General features: G+C 44.6%; 1 protein-coding gene across 3 annotated transcripts in view; it reads right to left on the bottom strand.

Moving 5' to 3' along the window:
* VWF (von Willebrand factor) overlaps positions 1–17,122 on the bottom strand; it is a 250,196-nt gene that overhangs the window by 73,556 nt on the left and 159,518 nt on the right. For all 3 annotated transcript variants that reach the window (XM_050965078.1, XM_050965096.1, XM_050965087.1), the window contains exons 33-35: positions 16,413–16,456; positions 10,435–10,612; positions 575–795 (exon numbers count right to left, since the gene is read on the bottom strand). In XM_050965078.1, the coding sequence (XP_050821035.1) occupies positions 575–795; positions 10,435–10,612; positions 16,413–16,456 (443 nt within the window). The remainder of the gene's footprint in view (positions 1–574; positions 796–10,434; positions 10,613–16,412; positions 16,457–17,122) is intronic.

Here is a 17,122-nt window from a genome sequence, read left to right as displayed (position 1 = left end):
ACAGTAACATCCACGACTATTAAATTAACACCTGTTTGTCTATAAAGTGAACATTAGACACATTGGGGCAGATTATCTGGTAGGGCTGAGATCCACTCAATGCAGCTGTTGCGTGAGAGGTCAGGAAGCCAGTTATGGCTCCCTGATTCTCTCTGGTTGCACCCCTTGCACAGGTTAGAACAGCTCATGGGCTGCTCTAATATGCACCAGTTGACAATAACCCACAAAGGACCATTCACCAGTTGAAAAGAACCAGAGTGCAACATGTTCTGGCTACACCTGCCTGCCTCTTCCCAGAATTCCTATCCAGGCAGGGAGTGCCAGATTCCATCTTCTTTGCATTGCCAGAGCAGTGCAAAGAAGCAAATTTGGTGCATCATATGGGCAGGGACTTTATTCTGGACTAAAAAATGATAAAGATTTTAGCAGCATAAGAAATAAAACACTGTCAATAGAAAAAAAACAGCACTGCAATATAAATACTGAAAAAAGAGAGCACAACTCTGTTCTCATAATCTGGAATATTGTCATTTGACCAGAGAATCGTACAGGTATTTCATTGCTCATGGCTTACTGTCATGTCTCCAGAGAGCTGTATTGATTTGCCATGATGCTTCACTTCTATGGCATTCATACAGTTTAATTTTGGTGTTGAACTGCAAGCCCCATTGTGGAGAATCATTTCAATATCATGCTCTTTGTCTTGAAACAAGGTGTAGGAGCAATTGCCAGTCAGTTTAAAATCCAACCCGTCAAAGGTGACAATATGTCGGGTTGAGCTGCCCATGCACTTGCCTGCAAAGGTGAAGAGAGAAAAAAGATCATTATCTCTGTGATGCTGGCAGTCCAGGTGTCAGCTCTTACCAAGGCTGCAGACATTAGCTGGAGACCAAACTAGTTCACTTAGGTATTAGTGTTGCTCAGAATAGGTGTCAGTCTTATAAAAATGTATTTAATGTTTACACTGTATAGAATGTTAGTGAGTTGTTGCATGCATTAATCTTATTTGTAATGTCTGTACTCCATGGTATAAGGAAATATGTACATTTTGCTTTATAACTTTGAAAATGTTTGCTCTAAACCCGTGAACTCCTATAGGAAGAGTCTTCCCCCTCCCGTGCTGCCCATCCTGAATAACTATCAGAATCAGATGGGCCATCCAGGAACATTGCAATACTACGGACTGGTGAATGGCCCTATTGAACCTTCAAAATGTTACATGCAAGGAAGCTCGTCCAATGGTCTTCAAGGCAGAATGAAGGAAATAAAAGAAAGACAGGAAAATTGTCCATCTCTTTGCTGTTTGAATTCTCACAGGGCCAGAGACACTAAATTGAAAACAGAGAAAGACGTTTTGAATTCACAGATCACTAAAACTCTATCACTCTTAGGATTTAGATTGTAACTCATTTGTATGTATATGTTTGGTCACTTCAACCTTTAAATAACTCTCTTTTTTCTCTTTCCTAGTTAACAAACCTTTAGGTAGTTTATCACAGGATTGGCTACAGACATGTCTTTGTCATTGTCAATATCTCTTCCAATTCATTTTGAGCCTGACCCAGAATACACTGTTGTCAGTGGGAAGCATAGGCATTGACTCTATGGGTGCTCCGGGGCTGGAGCACCCACGAGGAAAAATTAGTGGGTGCTCTGTACCCATTAGCAGCTAAGCTCCCCTTTCTGCTCCCTCTGCCCAACCTCGCCTCCTCCCTTGAGTGCTGTTTGGTGGCGTAGCAAGCTTCGAGAGGGAGGGGGGAGGAGCAGTAATGTGGCATGCTCGGGGGAGGAAGTGGAGAAGAGGCGGGGCCTGGGCGGGGATTTGGGGAAGGAGTCAGAATAGGAGCAGGGAGGGGGTGGTATTGAGGCAGGGACTTTGGGGAAGGGGTTGGAATGGTGGCAGGGCAGGGGCAGAGTCGGAGAAGGGTTTGGGGCAGATGAGGGTCAAGCACCCACTGGCGCAACCAGAAGTTGGCGCCTATGGTGGGAAGAACCTATTAAAGGTAGGAAGTTAAGCTATATGAAAAGCTAAAGTTATATATTTCATCAAATCCTAGAGGAGAAGGAAAACTTATCTGCATCTTGTGATGAAATGAAGTTTTTCTAATTGTGTCTGTAAGGAATAACCTTTATTACAAAATAGACAGGTAAGTTAGTGGCAGATCCTGTGTATATAAGCTGTTTTCTACTGAGTTTGATGTATTAACATATTTCTATTAAAGATGAGCAACAAAGGAGAAAATAGTTGAGTCTGTGTCTTTTTCTCCCTTTATGATCTATAAGGAACACATGAAAAGGATATTTTTGTTGTTATTTTGTTTTAAATTTTTTTTTTCCTGGATGACCAGAGAACTAGTAGAATCATGAGCTGACAAGTACCAAGGAAATGAAACCTGAGCAATTAGACAGGGTTTTGGGTCAAACTTTTAAAAATCCTTGATTTGTTTTTGTTAACCTCTATTTCACTCCAACATTAGGTAAACAGTTGGGAGGAAAATGCTCTTCATTAATAATTCAACTTCCTGACCCTTCAATTAAAGGCTGATAAAACTCCCGTTCCAGGTCCTTTATCCTCCAGTGAGACCTCCAGGGCCATCCCTGTCCATACACAAAGTACTCAGCTGCATAGAGCACCATGAAATTTGGTGCACCACATTTCCTGGTGCCTTGCGCAGCTGCGTGCTGCTCCAGCCCCTGCTCTGCCTCTTCCTCCAATCCTGCTCTGCCCCAGCCCTGCCCCCACTCCACTCCTTCCCCAAAGCCCCTGCCCCTGCTCCCCCCAGCCTCACCCCCACTCCCCTGAGGGCTGCTGCATGGGTCGGGGCTGCACTCACCATGTAGTAAGTAGAGTGACCCAGCCCCAGCCTGCTCCATTCCGTTGGCTTCCAGTCGTGCCGCCAGCAAGTGCTTGGGGGCAGTTCCCCCCTACCCCCCAAGGCTGGGAGCCAGGGGAGCAGAGCGGAGTGGGCTGGGGCCAGTGGGCAGTTTCCCACCTGCCCCCCAGTCGCCCTGCCCCATGAAGGCCTGGGGCCTGCCCCCGCCCCAGAAGCCAGGGGGCTGCATAGGGCACCAAAATGGCTAGGGACGGCCCTGGAAACCGCCAGCAAGAAACAGCAAAGACCAAACTTGATGTTTCTAATATTTTAATGTTAAAAAGGAGCAGAAAAAAAATCTTTTAAAATATCTCTCAGGTCTGTTTTATAATTCCTAACACAGTAAAAAAGACACAACCCCATTTTATTTTCCTGGTCTGGAAACCTTTCTATATTGTGCTGTCAGATTATGAACTACCAAAGCCATATGTAGCCATTGGAACACTTGGAAATGTAGCATCCTCATATTGTTAAATATACCTTCTTTTATGTTATTCCCATACAAGAGTTGTAGAGAGATTACCACTAAAATCTTTGCAAGCCTAATAAATATAAAGTTTTGTAAGAAAATGTTTCTGCATATACTCTCTTTTGTTTGGCTGCTGGTTTATAAACACCATAAACAATTTGATGTTTGTCTGCACTCTCAGAAAACCTCTAATCTCAGTTTTAAGCAAACGAAGTTTCAAAAGCACTACTAAATTAAATCACAAACAAGTGCAGTAGATTGCAGCCTGCTCTATACTAGGAAGTTTTGTTGGTGTAGCTATGACAGCAAGGAGTGTGGAGAAAAGATCAGCAACCTTCCCGCCTCCAGCCAACATAGCTGCACCAGCAAACCTTACCACCATCACCTATGTAGACACAGCTATGCTGTGAAAAGCATGCTTCTATTGGTTTAGCTAATATAGTCATATAGCTGTGCATTCAAAAGAACTCCTCTGGCAGCTTAAGCTGAGTCTCTGCTAGCGGGCTCAGCCAGAATAGTTATACCCGTTAAGGCTCCAGGGCTGCCTGGAGGGAAGGGAGGGGCAAGTGGGGCAATTTGCCCCAGGCCCCGGGCCCCACAGGGGCCCCCAAGAGTATAGTATTCTATAGTATTACAACTTTTTTTTATGGAAGGGGCCTCCGAAATTGCTTTGCCCCAGGCCCCCTGAATCCTCTGGGTGGCCCTGCTTGGCTCCAAGTACTTCACTCATTTAGGACTTAGGGCTGCTCACATTCATGTCAATGGGAGTTTTGCCATTGACTTCAGCATGTGCAGGATCAGGCCCTCGTTGGCCAATTGACTTGTATATAACTAACTCAGACTTGCACTGGTTTAGCTGAGCCAAAAACACATGACTTGTGCGTTTTGGTAAATGTGAAAAGTTAGCAGTCTGTCTTACACACTCATATCATCTTGGGAAATGAAGTGAATTTCTGGGCTATCATGGCATGTTAAATTTACACCGAGCTAAACAAACATTATCTCATTCTGAAGGGCAATAACCTTAAGACAAATATAGGCTTTTCTGTGCCAAGTGACTAATGGTACAAATGGAAATTTTAAATTTAATCCCTTAAGAGATCCTTTAGGGAGACATATTTGGAATGCCAAAACTAATGGGTTTGTATTGCTGTTCACTTATTCATGAAATACGAAATACCACACGACTGAAATAAAAATTACATAAGTAATTGTTTCTTCTTTTGGACACAAATAAAATGATTAAGCTAAAATCTATGCAATAATTTTACATTTAGGGAATATTTACGTTAGAAAGGAAATCTTGGATTTAAAATGGCTAGATAATTTAATGTGCTTTGAAGGGAACATTAAAAAAGGCAGATTCTTGGTGTGAAAGTTTTCCATGTCTGACAATAAAAGCTCTGAGTCTAGCTAGAAATCCTGAACTTTTCAAATAGCATATTAGTCCCTTCAGGAACTTTGTCTTTGAATATGGCAGTTCCTCGGAGAACATTTTTTATCCCAGGATGAGATTATACATTACAACTGGGGAGTCATGGGATTTTACTATTAAAAAATGACTGGGGATAAAATTTTCAAAGGTGCCTACATGACTTAGGCACATTTAGTCCAAAAGAGATTTAGGCACTTTAGAGCTGAAAGTCAATGGGACTTAGGTTCCCAAGTGCCTAAGTCCCTTTTGAAAATGGGATTCAAACACTCTTAAGTAACTTGGACACTTTTGAAAATGTTACCCGTCGACTTTCATCTTTGGAGCTACTGTGAATTTTGTCTAAAAAGGAATGGAACACTGCACTTTATAAATGTAGCCTAAAGTATGCATGTCATTCATATTTTTGTACAGCAGTTAGAAAGCATGGAAGTGCCTCACCTTGGCTCTAGGCACTTGTAATCAAAATAAGCTTATCAATCAGTTACTTTTTTTGTGCAGAGTTCAAGTATACTGGCTGCAGGAGCTTTTATGGCCACTGCATCTTCCCTATTGTGGATTGCTGAGGCTTGGTCAGTGAATCCACGTTGTTGTGAATCCAGAGTTCTTACTCTTGTCTCATCCCTGTGGTGCCTGGACTCCTCTCCTCTGTAGACTGCTGTGGAATGGTGCTCCATGCTGCGTAGGGGTAGAAAGACCATGTGCATAACCCCCTCCCCCATGCAGCAAGGCCAGTCCACTGCATTCTGTGCCTTTTCCATGGCCTTTGAATCAGACGGGAGGGTTTGGCTCTTAGTGATTTTGCTTGATCAAAGGGCCATCATTTTTTCCTATCTTCCTTCCACATGAAAACAATTCCCCTCCCACACGCACACATCTAAGAGGTACAGTGCCATTCTAGCAAAACTCATCATAGAGCAAGCCCTGCATTAACTACTCTAACCACAGGGAAAGCTATGAAGTCAAAAAGCAGCAAAGCTTCTTCTCCCCCTACTGTGTGTGGGTGGAGGGAAGGGTCATTTCCCAGAGGCTCTCTTTTCAGCAACTGGCCACTCTAGCACCACTGCTGGGTCCCTCATCTCTACGTGTTTGAGTGGGAGTACTCTCACTCTCTCTGAGCCAAGGCACAGCTCACACAATATCAATTGTTCCTGTTCACACACTCAAAATCAAGAGCAAATGCTATGTATTAGATTTTTTTTTCTACATCTGCCTGGGCTCAGAACCCAACCCAAAAGCTTGAGGTTAGCCAGAGAATAGACTAAATGTCCTAGAGTTTGTTCAGATTCAGCTTATTTTTCCAGACTCATTCCTCCCCAGTTCAGAAAGGTTTGGAAATTGGAAACCAGTCTGGGCCTCTCCCTGGTAAAACGTTATAATTTTTTCCAGCAGACAGTCCCACGCTATGGCCTCAATCCTGCAAACATGCCCATTCTTAGCTTTAAGCAGGCAAGCAGTCCCACTGCTCATGCCTATAACTGTTCGCAGGATTAGTGCCTGTATATCAGTTTGACCCCATCTATTTTTGTGGTAGCATGGATCACAGGATGATTGGCCCTAAGGGGAGATGGGGTCAGCCATGCCATAAATAATTGGCTGCTTCCCATTCTCTTTCTTGGGTATCTTTGAGAGTTTTTCTGGTTCTTGTATAAATCACTGGGGCCCCAGGCCAGTTCCTTTGAAGTACCTAGCCTTCTGCAGACCCTGGCTCAGGGCCTTCCACAGGAACCTATCCACTGCTTATGGATGCACACCCCAGACTGATCTCTCTCAGCCCTTTTATAATGTCTGAGTGTCTATTAATCTATCATCTTAGTCCTGTCCCCTCAAGCTGAGAAGATGCTACTTAATTATGACACAGGTGTGGCTGGCCCCCATCTCCCATTAAAGCGGCTAGTCACCCTGTGACACGTGGCCTGCTCTGCATGGTCTCCTTTAAGGATATGCTATTCAGAGCCGCACACACCAGTTATTATCATTATTTTATTTATATATATATATATATATATATATATATATATATATATATATATATATATATATATATATATATATATATATATATATATAAAACAACTGACGTATGTGTGTATATATATAAATTTTATGGTACATAAGAATTTCTGCCAAACAGGTTCAGCCATTTACAAGAATGAGGCTAGGGAAAAATATGTTTTGTCTGTATCTGGTGACCCATTCTTTAAAAAGCTCTAGCACCCCTATACCTTGGAGCAGGGACTTAAATTTGTCAGAGGGTGACCACTGTGTCAGGAATGAGCCTTCTGCTATCCCTGTGAAAAGCTGCCCAAATCTGGCCAAGTTATAAGCCTTTGAAAAATCAATTTCTACATGCTCAGTAGAAACAACTTAGTTTTTAGCAACTAAATTCCCAATATTCCATCCATACTGGGCATGCTCCGGATAGGGACTGAGCAGGTCTTTCCCTGAAATTGCAGCTCTTGGCTGCTGTAGGTGGTGCCAAGCCCAGGCACCTGAACTGAGAGCTGGGCAACTGTCTCTCCTTTAAATGATTCCCCTGCTGGGCCAGGCAATGTGGAGGAAAAAGGTGGTTGATTCAAATTCAGAAATGGTAAGAGTCAGACCTGAGTGGAGGGGGTAGGGGAAGTAGATTAGGATAAGGAACCTAATGGGAAGAGACTGGGGGCTTGTCTACATCACAAAGTTGCAGCGCTGGTGAGGGGGTTACAGCGCTGCAACTTAGGAGGTGTACACATCTGCAGGGCATCACCAGTGCTGCAACTCCCTGTTTGCAGCGCTGGCCGTACTCCCGTTTTGTCTCGGGTGTAGAGGATCCAGCGCTGGTGATCCAGTGCTGGTAATCAAGTGTAGACACTTACCAGCGCTTTTCTTGACCTCCGTGGAATAAGCAGTTTGCAGGGGGGTCCGGGGAACGCGAGAGCAAACCACGGGGAAGCTGGTCTCCTTCCCCGGTTTGCTCTTGCGTTCCCCGAACCCCCCGTGCAAGCAGGTCTCCTTCCCTGCGGTTTGCTCTCGCGTTCCCCGAACCCCCGAGCAAGCAGTTCTCCTTCCCTGAGGTTTGCTCTCGCGTTCCCCGAACCCCCGAGCAAGCAGGTCTCCTTCCCTGCGGTTTGCAGGGGGGTTCGGGGAACGCGAGAGCAAACCGCGGGGAAGCTGGTCTCCTTCCCCGGTTTGCTCTCGCGTTCCCCGACCCCCCCTTGAAGCCGCCCAACAGCGCTGCAGTGTGGCCACATCTAACACCACTTGCAGCGCTGGTTGCTGTAAGTGTGGCCACTCTGCAGCGCTGGCCCTATACAGCTGTACTAATACAGCTGTAACAACCAGCGCTGCAAAATTGTAGATGTAGACATACCCTGGGGAGTGGAAGCTGGAAGTGGTCCTGGGAGAAGAGGGAAACTGGGTCTGGGAGTCTGGGGGGGAAGATGGAAACTGACTAGCAAGGAGACTGGGACTGTGAACAAATAAGAGGGCAGGAGGAGGAAAGACAGATTTGACAAAGAGATGGGTTTGCAAGAGGAGAAGTGGGACTAGCTAGACAAAGAGACTGGAACAAAGATCCCAGGGAGAGAGACTGGGATGGTGGAACATTGGTAGGGGCAGGGAGATGACTAGAAACCAGGGTTGGGAAGAGAAACAGATTAGATGAGGATCCAGTAAGGTCCTGCAGAAAAAATAATATATGATCACGTAATTGAAGACTGCATCATAATACATACACACAATAGGGCTGAATTAAGGTTGCCCAGGCATCCGTAATTCTGGTATTTCCTAGCTTTAGAGTGCTTGATTTTGCAAGCAAAATTAATATTATTTTAATATGGCTTGTGTTCTAGATATGTGTGTGTGTTTGATGTATATATGTGCACAATTATATGTTTACCATATTTGTAATGTGTAAGATGCATTTGGAGGCCCAATACCCTGTTTATAATTAAGGCTATGTTTTAGTCACAGGTACTTTTTGTAAAAGTCATGGACAGGTCACGGGCAGTAAACAAAAATTCACGGCTCATCACATGTCCATGACTTGTAGTGTACCCTTGACTAAAGCTGGGAGTGTCGCAGGTGCTCATGCGGGGGCCGCAGGTGCTGGGAGTGGTGGCCCGGGGGGTGCCGCAGGTGCTGAGGGGAGGGGGAGTTGGCGGGGCTGGCAGGATCCCTGCCCGGCTTCTCAGAAGCAGCGACATGTCCCTCCCTAAGTTCCTAGCTCCATGCTGCCAGCTCCACAGCTCCCATTGGCTGGGAAACACTGCCAGTGGAAGCTGTGAGGGCCATGCCTGTGGTCAGAGGCAGAGCTAGGAGCTGAGGGAGCGACATGTTGCTGCTTCTGGGGAGCCCCCCAAGGTAAGCATGGCCCAGACCCTTCACCCCCTCCTGCATCCTAGCCCTCAGCCCCCCCGCTGCTGTTTGGGGTGAGGGTGGCTCGAGACTGCCCCAGCAACAGCCAGTACGACTGACCCAGAGGCTGCCTGAGCAGCCCCAAATCTAGCTGCACCGGCCGCTGCAGAAATCACAGAGGTGACAGAAATTCACGGAATCCGTGACTTCCATGACAGCCATAACAAACTCACAACCTTATTTATAATCCATCTGAAAATATCTGTATGTTTGAAAGACATGTATGTCTTCTTAAGAAAAAAAGCTTAAATATTAAACATATTATCATTTTAAATATTTTAATTATAATTTTAAGATTTGTTTCTTCAAGTCAATGTATTTAATACTAAAAATGAAAGGAAAAGATATTGAAAATATGAGGAAAAATCAAAACTGTTTTAACCTATAGCTATATCTTCCAATATTTTGTATGTCGCATGCAAAATCTCTATAGAGATGTGTGAGCGCCCACTTGCTGACATTTGTGAGATGCTATCACAACTAATAGTTGCCGTTGGAGGTGTTATTGCAGCACACAGAGGCATATCCATGAGAGTTTTAATCTAGGCAGCATAGCTAAAAAGAGCCGTGAAGCCACAGTGTGCAGTGTCTTCCACGTGGGCTATACCAGCCCGCCTAGAATGCTGGATACATACTCAGCTTCCTAGGCCACACCAGAGTCTGTGCCACTGTGTCTCCACTGCTATTTTTAGCCAGGGTAAATAAATTAAAGGTAATGCAGATGTGCATACCTGAGCTGCAATCACACCTGTCATTGCAGAGTAGACATAAACTAAGAAAGGTCCCTTTGAGCCTTCAGGAATGTTAGAAGGAGAGAGATGCCAGAATTTCTCACAGGACTTCCAAGCAATGTATATCTGCTGAACCACCCTTTAAAAAAAGCCAGCGCTCTCCTTTCTTTGCACCAGCTGACCCCCGTATGCCCTAGTGTGAAGGCAGTGAGGGGAGCACAGCCATAGCACCTAGGGCAGGGGTTATCTCTTCATGTGACTCTTAGTCCTCCTTCATTTTGTGCTCATATACAAAGGCTGGCCAAAGACCCTTCCTGTGTCCTTGTACACCATCTGGCCAGAATCCAGCCCTAAATATTTTGAGACTATGAATTTTGATTTTGATAAAGAACAAGTATAAATTCATCTCAGTTCAAGCAACTTTGGATTCCTCCTCGAGTTGTAGCTCTGTGTTCCATTCATCAGTACATTTCCTGGACACATTGTCGGTCCTGGTGGAAAAAACACGTATATGTAAAATAAGTTACTCACATGGACATGTCCAGCGACAGCCACAGGTTTCCTCAGTTTTAACAGCAGGGAGATTATTGTGACATGTAGGTTTTTGCATCTTCGCACAATTAATTCGGTGACTCTCCAGAAACGTGTAGCCACCTGGTAAGCATGTCACAAAGTGACAACTATCCAGTAATGTCCATTTGTCACCGGGCTATACAAGAAGACGTGCTGATATTAAAATAGGGTTTGATGCAAGAAAAGAAAATTCAAACAACACTTGGAGGCCTCCACATAGCAGCTACCAGACTGTGTTCCATAACCTAAAACTAGCAAGTAAAGTGATACTGCCAGCAGTGCTGTTCAAAATAGCCTTGGATAATTAAACAATAGAATGCAATGTATTAGGAAGTTCACGGGCATGAGAAAGTTAATACAGAAACATTGCAAGAAATAGATTCTGAAATTCCATGCAAAGGATAATAGTCTATAATGGGGGATGCTTTGCTGGAAGAGCATGAAATATCTGGTACTTTTGTCTATTGTTAGCAGAGCGGCCCTGCAGCACACATGGACAACACAGTCAATAAAGAATTTCCCAGTGCTTTTTTTTAAAATACCAATGCCTTTGGTTTTCATGAGTGTAAAATTATTTTGGAAAGTATTCTGAACACAGATGCTCATAGCACAGCAGGAATTAATGAGAGTTGTTTCAAGCTAGTAAAACAAAAGCCCCTTTTCTGAAGGCTTGGAATTGCTGGCTTATTTTACCTACAGTCCTGAACCCTTAAAAATTCCACCTATTCTGAAGGGGATTTGCTACCTTGCAGGGTGAATGTTATTAGATAACCACTGTGTTCATGTAAAATTAAAAAAAGATACTCTCTTCCTGCAGGACAGTTGGAATTTTAAGGCTCCATGGCAATACCCTCTTAACCTCTGAGTAAGCGGTGCAGTCACAACCTGTGTTCAATCCTCCACTGAGCACTCCAGCTCCAGTCCTGCAAAGCATTTAAGCACGAGTAGTTCTGTTGACCTGAATGCCAAATCATTCAGCATCTTGCAGGAATGAGCCCTAACTTCCCAGAAATATCATCCCCAAAATGCATGCTTCCAAGACTCAACACCCCTAACTGATTGTCCTTCAGTGGGTGAGAGAATATCTTTTATTGGACCAACTTCCAATAATAGATATTATTTCACCCACTTTGTCTCTCCAATATCTTGGAATCAACATGGTTACCACAACACTGCATACAATCCTTCAATGTCAGTCCTAGAAGTTCTACTAGGAATAAAGACAGTGGTGCTATGAGCTGGATGACAGCACCCCAGATTCATAAGGATAAAGAGCATGGGGAAGAAAGGATGGTGACTATCTAGATAGGCTACCTTAAGGCTTCTCTGTTTCTGCTCTTCTCTAGTCTTCATGAGAGTGAATAGCAAGGTGACAAAATATCTGGGTTAGACACAGCATAATTCATGCTCTATTCTTGGCACTAGTGCGCAAACCAGGAATAATGCTTTAAAAGTATTTTTCTACAGCTCTGAGCTATGGGATACCATTAGTTCTAAAAGAGAACTGCCAGATTTGCAGTCGTAAATATTGGTAGTACATATTAAATATGAGTGCATTTCCCTAGGCATGCTTTGTAGGTCTTAGGACTTTGAAAAGATTTCATTATAGCAAATGTCTCTTAAAAGTTGTGTAAGATTTTTCAGGCTTGAGAGCCTAGGGGAAGCTATAAAATAAATAAAAGTAATGTGAGGAGTTTTAAATATGGAAAAAATATTTAGGTAGTAAGATATGACATGTTTTTTAATTATACTCTCCTCTCTCTCTCTCTCTCTCTCTCTCTCTCTCAATCCACTGGAAGTAAAGCAACTGGAAGGGTACGTAGACAGCTGTGCACATCTGGCAAAAAAGGCTTTTTGGTTTTCATATTTCTTTCATTATTTTTATTTAACCCATTTACAGGAAACCTATCACAAAGCATCTAAGAGCTGTACAATAAAACCAAAGCACAACACATTAAAAAATTCAATTAAAAGAACTGTCCAGACACAGCCAAGGAATCTGGCACAGTGGGAAACCCAGTGACCCTCAAAGCAACAAACAGCGGCTAACTCCCAACTGATGTGGAAATGTTGGAGGAGGAAAATGGGATAGAAAGCATGTGCGTGCACACACACAAAACACATATACCAATAGCAGAGGCTCCAGAATTGTCCACGATAAATCATCTGAAACAGATGGGATTCCCAGAATGACAGAGGACGACCCAGGCAAATTTCCTCTCAGAGGGAGCTCCATATCTATTTATTTAGATTGATATACTCATCCTATAACTGAGGACCTTCAGCTCAGAAGGCCTGGCACCTTCACTGAACTCATGAAGATAGCTTTTTATTATTATTATTATTATTAGGGTTTTATCATCAAGGGTTGATCTACACTGGAAAAGTTCTCCTGATATAACTGTATCGGTTAGGAGAGTGATATCTTACCATTATAGCTATATCTACTCTGAATACAGTTATATTGGTTTAAAGGTGTCTTATAATGGCTTAGGTTTCAGAGTGGTAGCTGTGTTAGTCTGTATCAGCAAAAACAATGAGGATTCCTTGTGGCACCTTAGAGATTAACAAATTTTAATGCACCTCCTGCAGCAACCCACTTAGCACCTTGTAGATCAGGCATAAGGTCCCATCCTATTAGAATTTAGGAAGGGATCCTAAATCTGTATTGATAAGGGCTTGATCAAGCAGGGATGTGGATGAGTGTTGCGAGAGGGCAGCCCCGTGCTAGAGATGGAGCTGCAGAAGATGCTGCTTTTGTTATTCATGAGCCAATAAGATGAAAGAAGAGAAATGGGAGCAGGTGCTGTAGACTGGTGGTTGTACAACAACTCTATGCCCAAAACACATCAGAAGGCATTGAGAAGTTAACTATGAGGGATAGTATTTTATTAGCACTGCCCAGGGGGTTGCTTTCAGCCTCTGGTGCCCCACACTGCTATTAGGTTTTTAATGGCAAGTCTGACTCAGTTTTCCCTTTGTTTGGCCAATCACCATTTAGCCCTGTGTCTTTATTTTCTCATTATGACTCCAGACAGAATATTAATAGTCTCCTCCCCCTTACCCAGCATGTTCCTCCTCAGCATGTAAAAATCTCTTGAGTCAGGAGGCAAGTAATCCTTGTGAAGAGTCAACAGTCTCAGGCCTCTTTGCTTCTCAGGCCTTAATAACCCCTTTGCTGAGAATGACAGGTGTTCCCAGTCCCACCCACTCCTCTGAGTTGCAATCCAGGGACCCTGTATTAAGAAATTGGAACCAAGTCCTTACTGCTTCCTTGGACTGCTTCTTACCACACCTCCCTAGTTGACTGTTTCCAAGACTCATACTCTGATCCTCTTCTTCTGGAGGTCCATTTCCCACTAGTCCACTACTAAACAACTCTGCACTCAGTGGTTCCTCAGTCTTTCTGACAGCTGATCTTCCATTCTGGCCTGAAGCCTTTTCATTTCCCTAGCTGTTGCAGGGCCACCAATCAGCCCCACCTGAGGAGGTAACTAGTCTCTCTGTTAATGTTTTAGTGTCTGGGACAACTTGGGGTCTGTATGTTCTATGACAAGCACCTGTGGACACATTTCTGAGGCAGTATTTGGCTCCTATAACTATCTCTGCTCTCAGTGTCTTCTAAAAGCCACTATTCCTGGCTGGTAGTAGGAATAACAGAAGATCCTTAAAAAGGCCACCACTCCAATCAGGGCCAGCTCTAGGTCTTTTGCCACCCCAAACAAAACATTTTTGGCTGTCCCTCTACCCCAGCCCTGGAGTCTCATCCCCCCACCCCCAGTGCACTCCCCCACCCACATCCCGTGCTGCCCCAGCCCTGGTCTCTCTCTTCCCCCCCACCCCACCCTACCCGTACTCTCTGGCACCCCAGCGCTGGGCTCCCCACCACCAGTGCTGACTCTGCCCACTCCCCCATCACCTCCAGCCGGTCCGGCGCTGGCAGGGTCGGGATAAGCAGTGGGGCTCCCGGGTCATGCCTCAGCCCAGGGTCCCTCCAGCCGGGGCTCCCACCTCCAGGACCATACGAGACCCAGGAGGGCAGAGCCGGGGGGATGGCCCCAGCAGGGGACTGAGGAGCCAGGGCAGGGCTACCCCAGAGAGCGGGACGCAGGCCCCGCACAGCAGCGCCCTGCCCTCTATGGCCCTGCTGCTGCTGCTGCTTCTGGCCACCCTGCCACAGCCCCTGGGAGTATCGGGCTGCTTCGCCCAGCCCCGGCTGGAGGGCAGCCGCCCTGTGGCACCTGCAGGCAGCTCCGTGCACCCCACAGGGCTGCCCTCGGCCAGAGTGTCCCCTGCTCGGAGCCTGCCTGGCACAGCTACAAGGTGTGGGCGCTGCTCCCCCTTGGCTGGTGGCATCAACTGCAGCGGCCTCAGGGCGCCCCCGACACAAGATGCTCTGCTGCTGCCAGGGCCGGCTCTAGGTTTTTGCCGCCCGAAGCAAAAAAAAAAAAAGATGGCCGGAATGCTACCCCTGAAAATATGCCACCCCAAGCACGTGCTTGGTTTACTGGTGCCTAGAGCCGGCCCTGACTCCAATGCAGGGTACAATTTCAGATAGGCCAGGCACCAGCCTTTCTTCTTGCAGGGCATGTGGAACCCATGATTTTTGCCTGCAATTTTTCACTAACAAAATGAATTATAGGTGTAAATCTAAGGATCTGAGCTTCTAACTGCATGATCTGCATCTGTGGCTAGGTAGGGAGAGGTATAAATGTGGAGATTCCAAACATGGATACAAAAAATTCATGTGCAAATTACCCCTACAAATTGGAGGCTGCAAATTTGGCTCATCATTTATATTAACTGGTTTGTATTTAGTTTTGTTTGGACTAGGAATAATGATGATTTTTTTTACCTTGAGCCAGCTAACCCCACTTAGCACCTAATGAACATGCAGTTTAACAATTTTATTATGATGTTGACTTCTGGGAGTCAATACTATGAGGCAGCATCGATTTTAAAACACACCTTTTTCTGAATCGAGACATACTCAAAAGAAATTATGCTCTGGCCACATCCTGTCTTTCTACGGTTATGCTTACACTAGGAAAAAATTATATTTTAATACATTAACTAGCATAGGCAAGGCAATTATAGTTTTAACACATTAACTGATCAAGATTAACCCCAGGATGGAGCCTACAGTGCTTGTCTACACTTAAAACACTATGGTTGCACAGCTGCACCACTGCAGCATTTCAGTGTAGACACTACGTATGCCGACATGAGGGTTTCTCCCATCAGCGTAGGCAGTCCATCTCCCTGAGTCCCTGTCTACACAGGGACTTAGACCAGCTTAACTATGTCACTTAAGGGTGCAATGCAATTATGCCAACCTAATTTTCTAGTATAGACTGGGCCTTGGTCCCTAGCAGATGATACGTGGTGGATTAGCAGAAGCCTCTCCACTCAAGCACTGAGGCTTTGTCGTCACTGCTTTAAAAAGTCCCTTTTACAGCAAAATAACAAATATGCACTAATTTCAGTGGAGACAGGGCACCTGTAGTGTTTACTACAAGGTAGTTCAGCAAAGTCAGTACTGTATTTCCCCATCTGGCCCCCATTGTCGAGTTTAACTCATGACAAATCTAAATGGTCTTGTCTCCTGTATATTTTCACAGTGGGCTAAAAACCACACTTTTCTCTCAGGGAAGTCGAGCCCTGAGTGCTAGTGCTTTGGCTCTGTGTGCACCTCCTTGAACACTGCTCAGCACACTACAGGATCAAGTGCCATCGGGGAGAAAAAAAATTGTGCAGCATGCTCCCATTATTCTACTTAGTAAACTAGTATTTGCATTCTCAGCAATCATTACTGAAGAACAATTCATATTGGGGGGTGCAGGCAGAGCACATACAGAGACATTCATGTTCCAGTGCAGACGCTCTACAATATTTTACTTGAAAGGGAGATGGAGGATACAAAAAAATGCACTTACTCTCCTTTTATTCCCATCCTCATCAATACATTCTCTAGCAGGCTCTGAAAGAGAAAAAGACATATATTTGGCTTACATCTCAGCTGTCCAGGATCTTAGGTTGAATCCACTAAAATATTGATTCTATCTTTTAAAATGTAACTTAGACTAAGAGATTTTCTTGTTTTATACCCTGTGAATTTGCCCCTGAGGACTGCACGCATCTGCCCAAAATGTTTGCCAGAAGTTGGGAATGAGCGACAGGGGATGGATCACTTAATGATTATCTGTTCTGTTCATTCCCTCAAAAGCACCTGGCACTGGCCACTGTCGAAAGACAGGATACTTGACTAGATGGACCTTTGGTCTGACCCAGTATAGCTGTTCTTACATTATGTTCTTACAAGAGGAGATCACATAATAGACAAAGCTGGTTACTCGTAGCATCATCTCACACTGACACAGTATCTTTAATCCCAAAGCACTTTACAAACAATCTGCATGTATAGCAGTTACCAGTTAGGCTGCACTCCTGCAATGAGCACTGAATTGGCATAAAGGTCTGCTTATGTAGAGTTCAACACAAAATCAGGGCCTTAGATTGTATGTTCCTTTGGGTAGGGTCCATGCCGGCTTCTGCACCTCATATAGTCTTGACCACACTCTCAGTGATTAACATGTGATAATATAGTATATGGTATATTTACCAAATAGATACAAGTAAAGAACAT

Source organism: Gopherus flavomarginatus, chromosome 1 (assembly GCF_025201925.1).
Source record: "Gopherus flavomarginatus isolate rGopFla2 chromosome 1, rGopFla2.mat.asm, whole genome shotgun sequence".
Classification (NCBI taxonomy): domain Eukaryota; kingdom Metazoa; phylum Chordata; order Testudines; family Testudinidae; genus Gopherus; species Gopherus flavomarginatus.
The sequence above is the reverse complement of the archived record's forward strand: the minus strand, read 5'-3'. Positions and strand labels throughout refer to the sequence as shown.